Genomic DNA, 21,293 nt, shown 5'->3' with positions numbered 1-21,293 from the left:
AGGTTGAGATATGTGATTGAGGTACTGCTGTAAAAAATGAGATAAACTGTGTTAGCTTGTATTTCTTTCACAGTACATTTTTAGTCTAACTAGAATGTTTTACCTCACATTTGCAATAAGTTGAAAGAGCACATGTGATCAGCTACCAATGCTTGAGTGACAGGCAGTATATTCTTTTAATGTATAGAGAAATTAAATAACGTGTAAGCCCTTACCTCTGAAGAAGGAATGCTCTGCTAATGTACACAGGATGTTTTAAATCAGTGTTGGAATTGCATATTAATGGCAAAATTATATATAAAAGAAGAATTTGATATTTTTGGAAGAATCTTCTTAGATGTAGTAAACCCCATTACACATCAAAACAATAAATGTGTGTGTGAGAACCTGTATCCTGCGGTAGCCACTTCCTAGCTTTCTTTAAGTTCAGCTGATCTACAGGTACTTTTTTAGTCTCTATGTTGAAAGGTTTGCTGAGTGACATCACACAGATTTCCAGGCAAATATAAGAAAATTGTAATTAATATCTTTATAATACCAACTTTAGTATAGGAAGCTGGTTTAGAAATATTTCAGTGTCCATAATACAATGAAAAATACACTCAACTAACATGTGAAATCACTAAATTAATTTCAAGAGTTTAAAAGTTATAGAGAGGATTGGTGGAAAAGCAGGTTATGTTTATATAAGACACACACAAATTCAGTGTTGATTTCAAAGCTGAATTCATAATTTAGTGTCAATTCTAATGTGGTGCAACAGTTATCACATTAATGAGGCATCTAATGACACACAGTTGATTTTAATTCCTATCATCTGAATTTAAAAACTTTTTGTTAATAAACTTGAGAGATGTGACTTTGAGTCTAAATAAGGAGCAGATGAACCGGGTAAAGTTGTTGCATTTGCATTTATTTTACTCTCTTTCTAGACAAAATTATGTCAGTTTTCTTTTTAATGTTCACGAACTGCATCAGTGACTAATGAATTTGAGGATGGTTTTCAGTGCCTTTATATTGTGTGTGTAATCTTGAGATAGTAATTTCTTTAAGATAAAAAGTTATTTAAATTATTATAGTTACAGAAGGTGATTGAGAAAAATGTGTTCTTACAGTATGTTGAATAGACTTCTAAATCCCAACAGTTTGGTTTGCTTAACAAGTACTTTTTTTACTCTGACATCACAGGGGTTATAAAGCAGTAGAGACACTGACAGCTTGTTTATGCAGGTGGTGAATAGGTACAGTCAGATTACAGACTGTTCATTTCATTGTTTTTTAATGCCAGGTTTTTCTAGATTTACCAAAGGAACAATCTTTGGGTATGCATACTGTGAAAAATAATCAATTGAAAAATAATAATAATTCAAGTAATAATTGAAAATAATCAATAGTTAAGATATTTTTTACCCATATGATGTGTATAATGTATATTCCATGCTGGTCTGGAGTAACAGAAAGAGAAAAACATGAAACCTCACAGTTTAATTTTTGCAGTGAATGTTGGCACTGCTTTAACAAACAGTGTCAGTGACATGCTGAGTTTTACCTGTAAGTATTTTACGCAAAAGGATTGTTTCACCAGGCTTTCAGAAATTATTTAGAAGTCTGGGAGCTTTAACTTGACATGGAAGATGTCCCTGGTTTTCCCCTTGTCGTAAGGAAAGACTATAGCTTTTACTGTTGAAGGATTTATTTTTCTCTTAGTATGTGTCCTCTTGCTCTGAACTTTGCAGTTTTATATCCAAACATTTTCCTTTTCAAAATTATTTTTAAAGCATGTTCTGTGCAGATAACCTAACAAGATTTCTTTTCTCCTTAGCTCATGGCAAAACCTTTAACCCTTCAGGACCAACGGCAACAAAGTCTAGCAATGCAGCTTTTGAAGCTTGTACTAAACTGTCTTAATTTTGATTTTATTGGGAATTCAGCTGATGAATCTGCAGATGACCTATGCACTGTGCAGATTCCAACAAACTGGAGAACAAGTAAGAAAGGATCGAAACTGTTAGTAGTCTGAAGTGGATTGTGTAACTTCATCACAGTACTTGCAAATATAAAATAAATTTTAGTGTGGAGTAGAGTTTTTTGCTGGTGAGATATTGGTAAACCTCTTCTGCTATTTCTCTCACACTTTTTCTGTTGTTATTTTTACAGACAGAAATAATAAATGTAGTCTATAACAGATATACACAGTAAATAAAATTATTCTAATTAGGCACTGAATACTATTCTCATTTCTGGCATATGAACACCTTGAAGAGGACAGCATTTGTAGCATGTGTCTTCTCTTGTCTTCTTCGTGATGAGAAAACTCTGTGAAATTGTTTTTGTGTGTGCTTGTTTGCTCTAGTATGTGACCTTGTTAATGAAGGCAGCAGAAGGGTTGCATCTTGGTTCTTCAACTCCAGAGGTTTGATGGTGGTCTAGCATAAGTATGTGGTGGACTGACCCTGGCTGGATGCCAGGGGCCCACCTCACTCCCCTCCTCAGCTGGACAGGGGAGAGAAAATGTAACGAAAGGCTCATGGGTCGAGACAAGGACAGGGAGAGATCACTCAGCGATTACCGTCACGGGCAAAACAAACTCAATTCAGGAAAATTAATTTAATTTATTACCAGCCAAAATCAGAGTAGAGTAATGAGGAATAAACACAAATCTTAAACCACCTTCCCCCCACACCTCCCTTCTTCCCAGGCTCAACTCCACTCCTGATTTTCTCTACCTCCCCCCCTACCAGTGGCACAGGTGGGCAGGGGATGAGGATTTCCCTCAGTTCATCACCATTGCTCCTGCTGCTCCTTCCTCCTCAGGGGGACGACTCCTCACAGTCTTTCCCTGCTCCAGCATGGGGTCCCTCCAACAAGAGATGGTCCTCCATGAACTTCTCCAACATGAGTCCTTCCCATGGGGTCACCAGTGCTGCCAGCAAACCTGCTCCAGCGTGGGCTCCTCTCTCCACAGGGCCACAGGCCCTGCCAGGAGCCTGCTCCAGCGCGGGCTTCCCCCAGGGTCACAGCCTCCTTCGGGCATCCCCCTGCTCCAGCGTGGGCTCCTCCCCGGGCTGCAGGTGGCATCTGCTCCACTGGTGACCTCCCTGGGTGCAGGACACAGCTGCCTCACCATGGGCTGCACCACGGGCTGCAGGGGAATCTGCTCCGGCGCCTGGAGCACCTCCTGCCCTCCTTCTCCACTGACCTTGGTGTCTGCAGAGCTGTTTCTCTCACGTATTCTCACTGCTCTCTTCTGACTGCTGCCGTACAGTTTTTTTGCCTGTTCTTAAATATGTTATCCCAGAGGCACTACCACTGTCACTGATGGCCTTGGCCTTGGCCATCAGCAGGTCTGTCTTGGAGCCGGCTGGCATTGGCTTTATCAGACATAGGGGAAGCTTCTAGCAGCTTCTCACAGAAGCCACCCCTGTAGCCCCCCACTACCAAAACATGGCCACACAAACCCAATACAATGTCCAAGCTATCTTTAATGAAATTACCTTGGGTAATGGACACAGTTTAGCACTAGCAGCGTGGAGCTCCTGGTAGGTGAATTTATCCTGCTTCTTGGCAAAATAAATGAGCCTGATTGGAAGTCTGATACATTTAGCTAAAGCAACTTCACAATTTTCCATACCCAAGATGGGAGATTTAAACCTGGCTTGCCTGTATAGCATGACACTCTGTAGTGTTTGATTTTCCTCCTTATTTCAACAATACTACTCTTCATCAGTTTCTATGCATAACTCCAATCCTTCTCCGTTAACGTGCAGATGGTTGTCTAGTTGCAGTGTGGGGGATGAAGAGCAATAATACATGGCAAGCAGGGGAATACTGACAAAAGGATGAATTTGGGCAAGTGACAGTAATTTTCCAAGACCCCCTAGGAAGGAGAAGGGGATAGATTTTCCCAAGGTTTTAGTTTAGATATTTTAAATTGTCCCTGGAGGGATCTCCCTTTAGTCATTAAACACAGAGAGTGCCTAAGGAAATTAACCTTTGTGACGTGATGCTTTATTTTGCATGTCTTCATTTAAAATAATGCTTCTAAATGGAACAACTTTGCAATGTTACTTAATTTTGAGGTTATTTAATTATGAATTATTGGAGAACTTTTTCTACCCTATTGTTACCCCTTCATAAAATAGAGTAATGTTATAGTTCATTTGATGTGATTCCACAGTGAATTGGTAACTCAGTGGTTTAAGTATTTTTTTGTGTTTATCAGTCTTTAGACTTCAGGATAGTCTGTGGAACTTTTGTTAAAAACTTGCCTTTGTTTAAATACAGACTAAAATAATCCTTAGTATCTGGAACCTCTCTTGTACTACTGTATTACTGTAGTTACCTGAAGAAATCAGTTTACCTACATTGGTAGATATACAGAACAGCATTCTGTAAGCAACTCACAAAATACTGCGTTGTGTGCACTTAAGGGAAGTATTTTTTATGAGCTATAGGATCGATTAAATGTGATAAAAAGAGCATAGTGCTTTGTTTAATATTGTGCAATGAAATAATGCATCTAGTTTATTCTCAAGTACAGTGATATCTCTTTACTGTTTTTGTTAAAAAGAAGATGATTCTATTAAAATATAGATACTGAATTGCTGCTTGTGGAGAGTGATAAAACCAACTTATCTTTTTCCATAGTCTTCCTGGAGCCAGAGACCTTGGACCTGTTTTTTGATTTGTATCATTCCCTTCCACCAATGCTGTCTCAGTTAGTAAGTGACACCTAGTGATTTACACTCAAGTAATTAAGGAAAATAGTCTTTTACATCTATACTTTGTCCAGAAGACCCTGTTTTACTCTGTGTGTTAGCATGCTATGAGACCCCTGGCTCAGTGCCTAGTCAAAATGTCTCTTCATTGAACTTCAACCCCAGTTTTCTTTTCTGAGTCTGAAAGAATTCAAATCCTTCCTCCCCCAATTCAACACTGCTCAGCCACATAGAAAACATCCACCTAATTATTTTGGTGAAGTCAGAAGCTGCTGTAAAAGGGAATTTTAAAACTGAGCCATATTTGTGTTCAATGATTGTATAGGCATTGCTGCAAAAATAATCTTCAGCCACAGAATGTACTACAGACAGCAGTAGGTTGGATTGCTTCAAATGCTAAGAGATAATTATTCTGAAAGTTTAAGTTTTTTTAATCTTAAAGTATTTTTTTTTTTTTACTCTTCAGGCACTTTCTTGTTTAGTTCAGTTTGCTTCTACAAGGAGGTCTTTATTCAGCAATCCGGAACGTGCCAAATATCTCGGTAATCTAATCAAAGGAGTGAAACAAATACTTGAAAATCCACAGGTATCTCTTTACTTTTTATTTTATTTATTTGAAATGCTAACACAACTGTGAATTTGTTTTTTGAGTTACAGTCTTCATTCATATACAGTCTACTGAATCTATCAAAACCACTTTCAGCTGGACATCTGTTTGCTTTGATTTTCTGTTCAAAACAAAGCAAAACTCCTATGCAAATAAAACTGTCACCCAATTAGCAATAGTGCTCATAAAATTTCTATTAGATTAAGCTGTTAACTTTTTAAAATTTGCTTCTTCAAATTTAGGGTTTATCTGATCCGGGTAATTACCATGAATTCTGTCGATTTTTGGCTCGACTAAAGACAAACTATCAACTAGGAGAGCTAGTAATGGTGAAAGATTACCCAGAAGTCATCCAACTTATAGCAAATTTTACTATTACTAGCCTACAGGTAAGAATATTTACAGAAGTGTTATCTTTTCTTGAACTCTTGAATGACAAAGAGGACTGATCCTAGTTCTCTGTGTTGGTGTTTTTTGAGGAGGTGGTGAGGCTTGTTTTTACATAAAAATATATTTTGACAGTGATGTAACTCAGATTTCTAAATTCTGTAGAACTGGTTCCCACTCTTCGTATGAAGTTTTGTAATGGGAGCAGATTTAAAGAAGAAAGTGACAACTGAATTAGGAGATAGATGGATGTTAATCCTCCAGCCGTAGTCCTCAAAAAAAAAAAAAAAAAAATCCAACAAGCTAAACCCTTTACCCAACCCTAAAATACTTACACATATGCTCCCATGTAAACTCTGAAGTGCCTACGCTGACTCGGTTCTTGAGTTCTGCTTTTGTGTGTATATACGTACACACACTGCCCCCCGCCCCCCCCCCCCCCGCCCCCATTGCCTGTATGCTGAGCTGCTGAGTACAAAGTTCCTATCCAAGCTGGATTCAGAAGCTATGTGGAATAATGTCTAAATTTTTGAGGGACCCATATTTGTATGAGAAAGACACATATCACAGGATCAAGATTCTCAGTATTAGAACTTCTACAGATCTATTTTTGACACACCAAGATAAAGGTGTGCACACTGTTTGAGTAATACTATAATTGTTATTTTAGTATTTCCTCCAGAGTCTTTCTCTGGTCTTCAGAATAGCAGCTGAAGATAGTGACCTTTAGGAGAAGATTTTGGCTTTGAAATTCCTGAGTTGCCAACAGAGGCTTTTCTTGGAAAAGAAAGTTGAGATGCATTTCTGTTCTTTACATTTCCTATTAGGTGCCTCTAGACAGTTTCACACTCAACATTTAGGATTTCTGAGTGGCCCTTTTATAGAACTTAAATCCCACCAGGCGCTGTGTAAGAATCTAGGCCTAGCTCTGAGTTTTGAATCATGGATTTTCCTTGAAGGAGGTGAGAGTGCCTATAAGTAATTCTGGATCTACTCTATAATGTGTGCCATAGTATGTCTCAGTTCTGACTGGGTCCTTCAGTAGTTATGTGAATGAGTAAGACTACTTAAGATAAAAGCATCATGTTTCACAACTAAAATTTCACATTGGGATGCTTTAACAGAAGTATGTTTTGTTTTCTTATAGCACTGGGAGTTCGCTCCAAATAGTGTTCATTATTTGCTAATTCTGTGGCAAAGAATGGTAGCATCTGTACCTTTTGTGAAAACGGCAGAACCCCATCTCTTAGATACATATGCACCTGAGATAACAAAAGCTTATATTACTTCTAGACTGGAATGTGTTCCTGTAGTTATAAGGTAAACTTGTAATTGCAACTTTAAAACTGTAATATGGAATGTTTTAATTTTCTGACTTGTTGGCATATTATATTTTGGTTATGTTTAAAATCTAAGTACACTGGTTCTGATTATCATAGCAATTTCTTTAGATTGTCTTAATTGGCTGATATAATTTTACTCCTTTTGTTTATTAAATCCAGGCCAAAATAAAATGTAAATTCTAATTGTTTTTTCTCTCATGGGCCTTTGTGTTTTGAAAAAAGCCTATTCCCCCCACCCTTTTTTTTTTTAAGACTATCTGAATCAACTGTATTGTTCAGCTGTGATATGTTTTCTCGATGATCACTTTCTAGGGGGAAAGCAGAATGAACCCCACGCACAAGAAAGGGCAAGACCAAATAGAACAAGCTAGACTGGCAAGATTGAAATTGGCCAATTTAAAATGTCTTAGTTCAAATCTTCTTTTTAATAGTTTAAGTCAATGATTTTATAGTCACTCTATAATATAGCAAATAAGAAAAAAGAGTTTAGATTGCTGAAAGGATTTAACTTTCTCCAAGGGCTTCTATGAATTCCTGTCAGACTGCAGTACTGCAGAACAAGCCACATCTGCTTTACCTTTTCAATTTTACATTACTGAGATGACGTCATTTGTTCAGTTTGTGTGAGGAAGTGCATTCAACTTCACCATTGTTGTCCTTTTGTCTCAGTTTAGACAAAGTCTCATGTCTGCAAATTATGTAATCTGTCATCTTACTCTTTAGTGACTAAGCTAAGGTTGGTGTTATTTCCCTTATGTTATTATCACCATAGGTATGTTAAAGGCTGACTTCTAATGGTTGAAAATTGCGACCTTCTCTATTGTTGTCTCAGGAACAAGAATTAATGGTACCTAGGGGAGCTTCCAGTGTTGGGACAGGGAAGGACAAGCAGCTGATTTCAGGTGCACTCAGTTTTCCTGGGCCTTCTCTCAACCAGCCTACACTTCTTTTGGCATTTTTAAGTTGTCTTCTCTGTTGTGGAATCTCAGGGTTGAACCTTCATGTCTCAGCTTTCTTCTCTACTGAGTTGTACATTCCATATCAGCTTCCAGTCTTGAAGCACTCAGTAGGGCTGAGCTTCAGGGTCAAACCATCTGGCATGACTAGTTCCATTGAAATGTGCTGTTATCTCCATCAGCATCACCATCAGCACTGAAAATTCAGATTCTTTGTTTGGCATTGATCAGAGATTCTTTGGATGTCCTTGTTATGTTGTGGAGGGGTAAGCTTTCTAATCTATGAAAAAAGCCAACAGGGAAAACATGAGGAAGGTACCAACCTTCTCTTCCACCAGTCAGTATCATTCTTAAGACAGCCTTGGTAATGCTGTTGGCATGTACCCGTTCCTACCTCTAAGTGATTTGTATACTGCTGTTGTATTATCTTATTGTCTTGTGTGATGAAGATCCTTAGTTGTGGGATTTCTGTAGACAGCAATATCAAATGTAGACTTTAATATCAAAAGTCCAGACCATTCTTGAGAAACATGGGATGTCTGGGAGCTGATTTCACAAGACTTCTTCCTTTTGCTCCAAGGAGATTGACATCTTTGCAAACGAATCCTGTTTTCTGGAATGACCATTTTTCTTACAAACCAGTATAGTCAATAATATCACCCTCCATTCGGGAGCCATCCAGCTGGTCCTTTGGACAGAAAAGAAGTAGCTTGGAACAATGGAAGGAAAGTCACTTTTGCCCCTTTTGGGGGGGGTGGTGGGTGGTGGTGTTGAATAGCTATTCTCCCTTTTGAGTAAGGGTGAGTGAGGAACTAATGATTCTCCTACAAGCAGATGCTTTTCTACAAACTAAAAGGAGAACTTCTATTTTGAATATTTGTAAATACCTGAGAGGAGGTCTGTTTCAGACCATCTTGAACATCAGGATTTTCAGCTGCTGTGTATCTTTCAAACTTTGGATGTTAGCAGTGTTAGATTTTTGGATGTTATCTTCATCTGTCGATTTTTTGTTGCCTATGCAACAAAAGGGTAACCTTCTGATGAATAAACCTTTCCTATTGTGATTTGTGTAATGAGTATAGTTAACACTTGATGGCAGGAGTTATTGGTCTCTTTGTTATAGGCATCCCATAGGGTCACAGCTTGTTTACAGCAGAATAAAATAAAGATTTATAAAGCAGTTGCATGGAATTTTACTGAAGCTTGCTTGTTGGCTTTGCTATCATGGTCTTGTGCTTAACTTAATAAATATGCAAAATCCATTTCTACTAAGTACTCCATTCTTTCCTCCCATCATCCTCTTGAGTAAGATGCTGCTTGTTAATACATTCTGTTCAGGCACAGTGGATTTCAGTTCTTCAGGATTTACCTTTCTGTGTTCATACTGCCAACCTCATCTACTCTCTTCTTTGCTTTTTAAAATATGTTAACAGGAAGGCACAAATATAATACTGTTCTGTGTTTGTGTGGATGTGTATGGGTATGTATGTAAGTAAAATGAGATCTTAAGTCTGTCTGTTGTAGTTACCAGCTGCTAAGGCTTTTATAGTTGATCAGTTCAGTGACAGTGGTACAAGATCTGGATGGGAAAACAGCTTTTTAAGCAATAGTGGCTAAGTGGTTACTTTTTATCTCTATTCCAGAGATGGCTTAGAAGATCCACTGGATGATACAGCTACAGTTTTCCAACAGCTGGAGCAACTGTGCACAGTTAGCAGGTGTGAATACGAAAAGACCTGTACGCTTCTTGTACAGTTGTTTGACCAAAATGCACAAAACTACCAAAAACTATTGCACTCTTCTAGTAGGAATCCATTAGAAATCACAGTTCAGGAAGGTTAGTATTTAATTTAATTTTTAGACTGTGTTTTATGTGCCAATAACCATATACTTGCATATGAAAAACAGTGGTGATCTTGTGGCAGATATAACTAGACCTTTTCTCAAAATAGAAATTAATGATCCAAGTCACCTTGCACCACATTTTGGCTCGTTGTCTTTGTATTAAATAGGATACATCGCCAGTTGATGTGTTTGTTTTAACATCTTATTACATCTTTAAATATATACATGAGAGCAGTAAAAACTTTTAATTTCTGAAAATCAACATTTCAGTGCCTCAGGGGCCCTCACAGGAACCAGCTGCAACTTGATGAACATTTTTTTAAAATGAAGATATTAACTTTTGTTCTTTTTGTATTTGTCTGTAAAAATCAATGTAATGTTAAAAACCTTAATTTATTTTATACAGCTCTATTAAGATGAATTGCCTAACTTTCAAGAAACTCAAGTTATTTATTGTAGTGTAAGTTGTAAAAATAATAAGTACTTCCCCTGCCCGCCCCCCCCCCCCCCCCCCTTTCAGTCCTCTCTGTGTCTCACTTAAATTGTCTTTATAACTACTGGCTCTTTCCTAATATAGTTATCTTATGGCTGTTGCATCTGTACATGGATAAATGGTGTTATTTTGAAAAGGTGAGACAGGTTACTGCATAATACAGCTGTTTCTTTGCATGCTATTAGATGTTTGTGATTTATTTTGCTCTTCTTTTGTTGAGTTTGAATATGCTGGTTTTCTTCTACGTAGGAGCCATTTTTTCACTAATTATATAAGACCTCCTACTTACCTTTTTTATTAATTCTACTTTCTTCCATGCACCTATCAAGTTTTATTTGGGAGGACTTTCATTAATGTCCTGATTTCATTGACCAGCTGCAGTCTGAATTTATACTCCATTCCCCAGCCATGGGGGGCCAAAGGGAAACAATCAGCTGGAGTCTTTCAGTGTCAGTGCTCTGGGGATTGCTGTTACGCATTAGAAAACATTTGATGCAGTTTAAATACTGTGTTTTTTTTCTGCAAAGTAAACATTTGTGCTCATATTGAACAATAACTGTTATATCCCCTAGATATACATATTTAAATTTGGATGTTTAATAGCTTTTAATGTTACAAAATAAGTTAATGTAATATTAAGATCTCATTTTATTATACTGTCTTGCTCTCTGTATCAATAGTGATACGGTCATGGTTTACTAAAACAATAATCCCCAAGAAATGGGTCATTAACAGTAGTTAATGATTACTTGTGATCTATGGTAATGACTGATTTCTTTGGGATTATTGCTGTTATAAACCATAATTACAGATTATTACAGCAATAATTATTTTCTAAAAGAAAAGATGTTGTCTGCCTCAGTAATTGCAAAAGCAAAAGCACTGAAAATTTTAAATACTGAAGGTATAAAAGAGGGAAAGAAGTCATACCTATTCATTGGTATTGTGCTAAGAGAATAGGGCTATCATCAGAAAAATAACTATGTACTTAAAAATGAGCTACTGGAATTTGTAGAAAGGAAGACAGGTTTTTATTCTAAAAAAGGCTATTGACCAAAGTGGTGGCTCTGCTCTTTGAACCAGCTAGCACCACTTCACAGTTGTTTTTTGATACCATCTTTGGCCATTCTTTAGTAACTGTTAATGCTAAATTCATTTAAGCAATGTCTGTTCTCTTAGACACTTTAGCTCCTTGGTGTTTTGCTAATGATGGTGCAGTCTCTTAGTGTCCTATATTAACAGATGTTTGTACTACAACATGTAGTGTGTCTGATGGGATTTTCCTTGGATGTGTCCTGTTTGTGAAGGAGCACAGATCTTGAAACAGGGAAATATGTTGGTTGTTGGACAGCTGATACCATCCTTCCAGATTATTAGGAATGGAACAGGAACAACATGAGAAGATATTTAGAAGTTTTCTTCATATATCTTGTCTTGTCTCAAAGGTCAACTCTCCCTGTCACAAAGTGCTTTCTGTTACAGATCTCAGACTGTACTACATATTTGTGTGGTTTTTTTAAAAATAAGACTTGAGATTTAAGATAAACCCGAATACTTTCCTGTATCTGTGTTGAAATCATCTGCATGTTGTTCCATACTCTGTGTTATCTTTTTGTGTACATTTGATCTCAGCATCTTATTTATGTATAGAACACACTGTACTATATACCTCTGACTGAAACAGAATTACTTACGATGTATAGTCCCCAGATTCAGGCCATGAGGATACTGGAACACCTCAGAACTGTTAATTGTTCCTGGTTGAAGGAGCTTAGAAAGTAGAGCATTCTGTGCTCTCTCAGTTCTGGGTTTTTCAAAATTCAACAATGTAAAACAGGAGGGAAATTAAGTGAAGTTTTATGTTACGTAAATAAAGACTAGTTTATCAGAGATTTGAAACAAACATGAAATAAAACCTCAAGACCTTTGGTAGATACTGTGCATGTCCTGATAATGTACACAGAAATTATCCAAAATAAAATATTTTTTACAGTCATAACATGACCTCATTTGTTTATGTGTAGTTTATCCTTTATGTTAAACTTCAGAGTGAGTTCAGCAGACACTTAATTCAACGAGGTATTGTCTTCACTCTTGTAAATTATGCTGTCAACACTTGGTAAAATCCTGGTAATGAGGGCAAGGCATCTAGTTTATGTAAATATCTCACTGAGAAGCCTTTTCTGTAACTTAATTTAACTTAAATGGAAACTCTTCCGAGTTGTCTTTGCTGTGTTGTTATTTTCAATCAATTCATGTTAATTTATTATAAAGTATATTTTGCCAAATGAAATGGAGTCTAAAAGTATCTTTACTGCCATATAGTGTCTGCATTTCAGTTGAGGAAGAAACTTTTAGCGGTATCCTGAGGTTTTTAACCGGTCTATATGTTACTTTGCTATTTAGGCCTTAGTTTTGATTTTACCTTAGGAAAACAGACGCATCTTTCCTGAGAGAGGATGCCGTTCGTTACTGTGGATTCACAGTTTGAAAAGCTGAAGCAGGAATCTATGTGGCTTGAGTAGGTATCAGTAGGTCAGATTTAAAGCTATTCCACTCTAATGTGCCAGAGAGATTAAAATAATACAGGTTTTGCAACATGGCAGTGATTTTCCAGCAGAGAGGCCTAAAGAATTCCCCTGAGTTCAATGTTTGTAAACTTAAGGGTTCCATATTTATAAAGCAGGATTTCAGTATTTGAAAGTCTGTACAAAATACATACACAAACTCGAGGAGTCATAGGTGGGACCTTAGCTTTACAGAAATTATGCTCCTTGCATCATACTTGACTTGATAAGGACTTTGCCAGTGGATCTTATAAGTGCTTTAGTGGAAACAGAGAGCTAAATAATCTGGAAGATCAGAAGGCATGACAGTATGGCTTGAAATGGATGAGCTCTGTCTTTCAAACCCTTTTAGAAAACAGTCCACAGAGACTTTCAAAACTATGTGGTAGTTCACGAACTTTTTTCTTGAAGAATGTGTCTGACTTAGGACATAAATATTTTCTTATGCACAAATAATTTCAGATAGTAGTTTAATATTACAAATAATTCTTTATTTGAAATAGAACTGAGAAGTAGGTTTTAGCGAGTCTCAATTACTTCCTAATGCTATGATAAGTAGATGTAACAGCCCCACTGTAGATAAAATTGTTCCATGCCTTGAAGTAACTTACTTCAGGCAAGTGAGAATACTAGATCAATTGTATATCTAATCTCACCAGGCTGAGTTTGCTTAATTTGTATTTTAGGTTAATTCTTTTGTGTTTTCTTTATAAGCGTGTCCATGTTAATAGGCTGTTCTAGTTTATCTGTCAGTTCTGCTCAGAATTTTTTGTTAGTTGATTTGTCTGGGTAGGTTTTAAGTTTGGTAAAGGGAGAAACCTAACTGTTCTCTTGACAGCGTTCTGCAGTCTGATACCTTATAGAGCTACTGATACCTTATGGAAGTGTATTGTGCTAGCATAATGGTTTGTAATCATTAACTGTTCTTGCTTTTTAATGTTAGGACGTCTGGCATGGCTTGTCTATTTTGTGGGTACTTTTGTGGGAGGACGATTAACATACACTAGTACTGATGAACATGATGCCATGGATGGAGAATTATCCTGTCGGTAAGTATTGCTTGTTTTGAATTCTTTATTTTGATAGGGTTTTTTAATGACGTTTAGTATCAGCGGATATTTTGAATTTAAATGTCTTGGGTTTGGTCCAGTTCTTGGGTGGTGGGTGCTCAGGGACTGTACTGACTTTCTGTGGGTTGAGACCATTCCACTGGCTTTGATCTTTCCTGATTTATCATCCTGAGCAATGAAAGAGTCATTAAGGCTGTCATTTCAAAACTGTTTCAGAGAAAGGGAAGAGGATTAAAGGCAAATATGTGTCTCACCATAAGCAGTGTTTAGATATGCCCATGTAGCTACCTGTTTTTATATGTGCATTATACTTGTATACAAGTGTTAATTTTATTAGTTGTGATTTATGGCTATTATTTTCTGCACTACTTCCTTTACATTAATTATTGTGGGTGAAGAAGTGCAGAGGAACTGCTGGTTAACCACTGAAAATTTAGATTTATTTTTAGACTAAATCTTGGAATAAAAAGGAAGGCTCTAGATCTAAAAACATACATGCCAGTCTTCCTGCAAGTTTTAGGGCAAGGAGTGAGCTAGGGATTACTGTGAATGACATGTAGTCCTTGTGGTAAACACTTAATCCTTGTTTTCACCCACAAGTATGTTAAAATAGGCATGCATATTTGATCCCATTATTTACATCCACTAGCTAACACATGAAAAAGGGCATACAACTTAGAATTGGATAGAAAGCTTTACATTTTCTCCCTTGTTTCTTGCCTTCCTAATCTACCCTGGGGCTCTGTGGTGTTAGCAATCTTCCACTATGTTTTTATTAAAAGTGAGAGGATTTAATATACAGGCTTACAGATGAAGTAGCTACTGACTTCTAATCCAGTGACTATATATTTCAGAATTGGCAAAAGGTGAGAATAACTTTTTGAATTGCTAGGGAATTAGGTTTTTAAGGGATAGATAGTAGAAGAACACAGGAAATTAAATAAAAGAATATTCCTTTTAAAAAAAAAAAGTATTAAATTTTCTTAGCTGACATAGGCTGAAATGGATTCTTGCAATCAGTCCTGGTAATATGGAGATATATACCAAGTAAGAATTTATGTCAGAAAATACATGTTTGCTCAGATGTTTTAGGAGAGAGAGAATTGGGAAGAAGCGAGGCAAACAGTGGCTTATATGGTGCATATGTAAGAATAAGGTGCATATTTCTAAGTATAATAGTTTCCAGGGAACTTGAACAGCTCTTATCTTGCAGTTTGAGACCCATGCTTCTCAGAGTTCTTTGTTTCTTTCATCATGGAATTGATGCTCCAAGAAAGAAAACATTTTACAAACTCACCACAGTGTAACATATGTATCTAAGAAAATTCCAAGTGACAAAGTAATTAGAAAAGCATTATGTTGATGTTTATGTTTAATAGTGGTCAATTAGCATAATTAGCATCTAAACAAAACAAAATCCTAGAAGAAACTCAGGCAAGCAGAAAATGGCTGATGGGTTCCTAAAGAAATTAGCTGTGACAATATTTAATTTGAGAATTCTTCCTGAAAATGTTTTTTTTTCCTATCATTAAGAGTTTTTCAGCTGATATCTTTGATGGATGCCCAGTTACCACAGTGTAGTAATGAAAAAGTAGAACTGGCAATTCTGTGGTTCTTGGATCAGTTCCGTAAAACATATGTGGGCGACCAGCTTCAGCACACCTCAAAGGTAAATATTTGCTGTAAACCACAACATCTGAAGTAACAAAGCCTGTGCAGAAATTGGCAGGTCAATATATCCTATACATAAAAGCTTTTGAGCTTAGCTTGGTGGCTGATTGGCTAGGTGGATAGATAGATAGATAACTTATGAATGTGTTGTTCATCTGAGCAGGCTTCCTACCATGTATATTTTTGAGTTTTGGTATGCAGGAGTTAATATTTTAACAGCTATGTTCATTAAACAATTTTAGGTTACTTTGCATTTCAATTTTTTATTTCAAACATTTAGCTGGGTTCTGCTATATTGTGTTATATTTCACAGCTGGGTACACAAGATTTATTCTTTTAATAGTTCTGTTCTTTTGACAGTTACTCATTTATGTGGTTTCCACTGTATCTCTCACATTACTTGGCTTTTCTGCATTTTAAATAGAGAAGAGGGAAAAGTAAGATGCATTTTTGAAGAAGCAGCAGTTAATTCACCTTAACTGTAGGGGACAGTCATAATATAGATGTTATAAAGAGAATGTCAGTAAGATGAGATCAATTGATCTTGAGAAAGACTGAAAGAATTCTGTTGGAGCCCCAAGCAAATCTTTAGCAAGAATTGTGACAGTGACTGAGATTTGGTTTTACTTGTGTAGTACTCTATCCTTGCTTTCTGGTGAATAGTCCCAATCTCAAGAATTCCTTTATCCCTTCAGGTTTGAACTGTACTTCAACCTTATTGAATGGCTCCTCACTTAATATTAAAAATAAAGTTTTACACTATACTGAATTACTTTTTCATGAAAGCAATGTGTTTCAATTGTCAAAGCTGATTTGTTATTTTTAAATGTGGTGCACTGCTCTAATGCTAAGTAACAGAAGGCACACCGTAAAAATGTATTCATGCTCCTCGTATTTTCATTTGCAAAAACTCCTGGTGATGGCAATTCAAAGGCAACATGGGTGTATAGTAGTTGTTGTTCTGATCTCTAATTCCCAGATTTTCTTTCTATCTGATTTTGAGGGTTTTGATTTTACCTTATATTCTGACTGATCGAGGTGTAACTGTGGAGGAGTCCTGTCAATGTATAGTATGCTCTAACAGCTAATTATAGGAGATTGTATACCCAAGCTTTTTATGTCCATTGTTATAGAAAGCTGGCAGCGTTTGCGTGTGGGTGAAGCAGCAGGCAAAAAACTCAAGTGCATTATTTATACTTCATCACCTGGAGCTCCATTATGATAGAAAAAAATGTAAAACTTGAGCGCTTGCCAACTACACCAGAATTCAATACATATGAATTTATTCAGCTCAGCAATGTGTTTTGAATAAGACTGCCTCTGCAATTGCATTGCGTGTGGAAGGTTAAATGGTTAATTATTGAGTAAAATGCAGGCTAATGCCTCCATTTGATTTCATAGAATCATAGAATGGTTTGGGTTGGAAGGGACCTTAAAGATCATCTAGTTCAGCCCGCTTTTATTGAAGAGCACTTTGAACAGAAAGAATTAACTTTTACCAAAAGGACATGGGGGAAAACTGTGGGATTTTTGTGTTGTTTTGCTTTATTGTTTTGGTTCTTCCCCTGCCCTGGTAAGTAGACATGAATCAAACTGGTAATGTAACATATTCCATATACTGCCTCTGCCTATGACATGTGTCTTGTATGTAACCAGACTGGGAAAGTGGGAATTTTGCAAGGCTTTTGTGGTGCATAACAGTTCAAGGGGTGTTTCTAAATTCTGTCCCCAATTTAGCAACCCCATAGTTCATTACAAATGCATTTTCAAAGTGTGCTTTTTCGGTTTTTGTTGTTTTGATTACATTATCTACCAGTATAATTTAGTTTGCAATCAAATTACACTTTCTTTTTTGTTTTGTTCTAGTAGGCCTGATACAACAGTCTCTCATTTGCATTGATAGAATCCCATGGTCCACATCACATTATTTTACCAGATCTTATAACAAAAGCTGCATGTAAAGGCATCTGAGCTCCCAGTTTTGATGGTTTGGGATTTTTTTAAATTTTTAATAAAATGAGATGCTTGTATACATTTTACAGTTAAGAGAAAGGCAGAAGGCAGCACTTGTATGATTCTTCTGTTTTATCCTGCTGTAGCAGCAAGTATAGCAGCAGATGGCATTCTACCCTCACAGTTGTAAATCCTCTGATACTGTGTCTTGCTGGCAGCTATCTACAAATACGCAATAAAAAGGCTCACACTTGGAAGCGGAAGAAACAGACATATATCAAATGACTAAGTTAATACACATTTATATAAATATTCAAGATTGCTTGAATTGTTTTATTTACAGAGTGGATAATGGAAATTCTGCTTGCTTCAGCCATGTTGAAATAATTTTTGAGAATATTTCTTTATTTGATCATATCTTGCATACAGAAAATCAGACAATGGTTAGAAAAGGCTGAGTAGTCTAATGAAATTGTAGAAGTGGTCTTCTATATAAATATACAAATTTTGTTCATTAATTAACTCATATTCTTAAGTATGTGCATATAATAAAAGCAAACTCATTATAGAAAAAGAAAATTGGCTAGGTAAATTAATGCATTCTTCTTAAACAGTCCACTGCGTCTTGCTGTCGAAGGAAGAATAGCAAAACCTTGGAGATCTCTTCCATGATACTGTAATACACTTTATTACCATTACATTTCCAATACAAAAATAATACATCAAGATACTGTCTTTTGGACCAGATAGACCTTTGAATGAGTATATTTATTATGTCTCTGTTGAATACTAGACTGGATTCTCCTGTACTGTACAGCACTATTAATATCGATTTGTCTATCAATACATATTTTGTTTTAATGCTGATATGACTTAGCCTCTGTAGTCATCTTTTTGTGGCATATTGCTGATTTGGATGCTGGCAGGGTAGTAGAAAGTAAGTTGTCTGGAACATCACTGTGCTGTGCGTTACTGAAATTGTAGTCTCAGCTTCCCTCTGTGGTAGCTCTAGCATTACTGTAGCGTGCCACTGTTAGCCACTACTGTTAGTGTAATATTGTGTTCAAATTTGATTCCTGACATCAGACACGTTATTTATTAGACAAAACATTGCTGTTTTGAATGAGACTTTTCCTTTCCAATATTCTTAACATATCAACAACTATACAATTACTTATATTTGCAAGTGACACTAGACTGGGAGGAAATGATCACAAAGGACAGGATGTGAATTCAGAAAGATCTTCATAAGCTGGAGAAATAACCAGAAAGCTTAAAATGTTGGTGAAACACCATATTCAGGAATGAAAATTCCTTCTTACAACTACCACTGGGAAGTCTCTGGCCAGGCAGCTTTATTTCAGAAAGTGCTGTGGAGCGTAAGCAGGGGTAACAGCGTGTGTTGTTTTTGTACACAAGAAAAATACATCTTTGTGGCTGAAGTAGCAGGAATATTATGTCAGGTGCTGGAATTTCTTATTCAGTTCTGTGTATTTGGTTCTGATTGGGCTTCAGCTGGAAAAATGTGTCCAATTTTGGGCACCATGCTTTTGAGAAAACTGTAGACAAATGAGAGAGTATGACAACACAAGTAAGATGCAGAAGATACTGTTTTATTTTATTTTAGCAAATGGAATATTGGGATGGGACAAAAAAATCAAGGATGGTGAGAGTTGTTTTAGAAAAGCTAGTGACCAGATGTTTTCAGGGACCTTCAAGGGAAAGACAGGCTGTAATTGGCTTAATTTTGTAGGAAAGAAGACTTAAGGAAAGCTTTTTTAACTGTACCAGTAACGGAGTACTGGTGTTTACTACCCAGGATGCTATGAGGGCTTTTGATTTATGTCCAGGTATACTTAATTCATTTTTCCATAAAGTACAGAATAAACCAGAAGTCCTGCTGGTCTAATCTCATGCTTCATAATAAGACTATTATAAATGGTCATGGTTGTTTGCTGTGGCTTAGCCAGTGAAAACCATGCTTTGCAGGAAAATGAGCCCTCCTCTATTGTATTGTGTGTTATGTCAATCAACCACCGATAAGAAAATTTTCTGTTATTTCTGGATTTTATTTTAGCCTGACATGTTTCAAGCAACTCATTACAGCCATTTTAAAAAGAAGAATATGAGTGTTAAGAGTGACAGGAATTACAGTATCTTTGGACATGGAGAGTTAGCAGAGGAGTCCGACTCCTTTTCAAGCTCAAAACGAGTTCAGTCCTCATTTATCCATGCTAAGGAAAATCTTTTCTTAGTTATCCAGCCACAGGTGGGACTTTCACTGAATAGCCTGCAGTTTAGAGACACTATCTGGTGACATCTCTGCTAAGCTGCGTAACTTCCCATGGCAAGTGCAAAAACTAAGTTGGGGGATGCTACGAATGTATTTTAGTTGCCTTTTTTATTGTGGGTTAGAGCAGAGTTGTCATTTAATGAGCAGGTGCTTCATGAGTTACAATGCAATTTCTTATGTTTCTGTGGCGGGTAGATCAGACATTGAGGTCTGCTCCTTGTGCTTGAACACTGCTTGTGTTGTTGCAGAGTGTATTTGTTAACACAGATAATAAATATAGTTCATAATTTTTGTACTTGGGACACTAATTTTATGCTAAACAAGGATAAAAAGGCAGGACTTGTTAGCCAGGACATTTTCCTGCTTCCAGTTTGTCCTTGGAGGGGGAAAAAAAGCAACAGGAGGGGTTTGTAGTCTTCCCTAGAGTGGTTCAAACTGCATCTATTCCAAACTGCCCCCTGGGAGAGGAGAGGCTGCATCAGCAGTTGATGGCATGGGTGGGTGTATTTGGCTCTCTGACTGTCTCTAATTGGTACTGAGAGATTGCCAAAAGTAAATCAAGCTGTAACTTGTTGAATAAGTTTTGCCGATTAATATATCACAGGAAATTTAATTTAGCTAATTTAATTACTAAAATTTCTTAAGTTAACTTAGAATTGTGTCCTTAACTTGAAACAAATTTAATATTAAGGCATCTTCAGAATCTGAAGTCCTGACACTTCTAACAGTGTTCAGTTTTTCATATCTACACAGTTTACAGTGATTTTATAGCAAAGATTGGTTTGGTTGAAGACTTTTCTCTTGAGGTGCAATTATTCTAATAGTGTGCTCTTGAAAAATGTGTGCATACAGAAATAAAGTTCTTTGTTAAGGGAATGCTTTTAGTTAAATATTTTCTGACTGAAAATAGAAATGTTTAGTGGACAATTACCAGTGGTTCTATATGTGAGAAAGAAATTACATTAAAAATATTAATGTGTTTAATAAGTGTTAAGCAGGGTTTAGAATTAGGATATAGAAGTGTCTATCATGTCCCTTACACTCCAGGTTTTTTGTGGTATTCTGTTTTGCACTTGTCATGTTTACTTTCTACAGCATGTGGCGCTATTTAACTAAAGTTATCCCTTTAGTTACTATTGTTATTCTTGAAACATAGGGGTCAAAACTGGAACCTGTTCACCTGTTAGGTAAGCGTAGTGTGGTGGAAACATTAGTCATCGCAAGTGTGAGCTATGCTCTTTAGCAGAGCCTGATTACAGATTATGTCTGGAGTTCTGTTTTCACCTTTTATAAGCGGAGCAATTTTTAAGAAATCCCACCCATAATCATAACCAGAATAGTTATGCTTGTAAGGTTAGTGTTTGCTTTGTATATTAAAAAGAAGTTATTG

The 21,293-nt window shown here is 36.6% G+C and overlaps 1 protein-coding gene across 1 annotated transcript in view; it reads left to right on the top strand.

Annotated features, from left to right (window-relative positions):
* The window catches only part of RANBP17 (RAN binding protein 17), a 163,822-nt gene that overhangs the window by 11,656 nt on the left and 130,873 nt on the right, over positions 1 to 21,293 (top strand). The window contains exons 7-14 of the mRNA XM_074883783.1: positions 1,823 to 1,988; positions 4,648 to 4,721; positions 5,185 to 5,304; positions 5,568 to 5,714; positions 6,860 to 7,032; positions 9,655 to 9,848; positions 13,860 to 13,965; positions 15,520 to 15,655. Coding sequence (XP_074739884.1) covers positions 1,823 to 1,988; positions 4,648 to 4,721; positions 5,185 to 5,304; positions 5,568 to 5,714; positions 6,860 to 7,032; positions 9,655 to 9,848; positions 13,860 to 13,965; positions 15,520 to 15,655 — 1,116 coding nt within the window. The remainder of the gene's footprint in view (positions 1 to 1,822; positions 1,989 to 4,647; positions 4,722 to 5,184; positions 5,305 to 5,567; positions 5,715 to 6,859; positions 7,033 to 9,654; positions 9,849 to 13,859; positions 13,966 to 15,519; positions 15,656 to 21,293) is intronic.

Source organism: Strix uralensis, chromosome 14, assembly GCF_047716275.1.
Source record: "Strix uralensis isolate ZFMK-TIS-50842 chromosome 14, bStrUra1, whole genome shotgun sequence".
NCBI classification, from domain to species: domain Eukaryota; kingdom Metazoa; phylum Chordata; class Aves; order Strigiformes; family Strigidae; genus Strix; species Strix uralensis.
The sequence above is the reverse complement of the archived record's forward strand: the minus strand, read 5'-3'. Positions and strand labels throughout refer to the sequence as shown.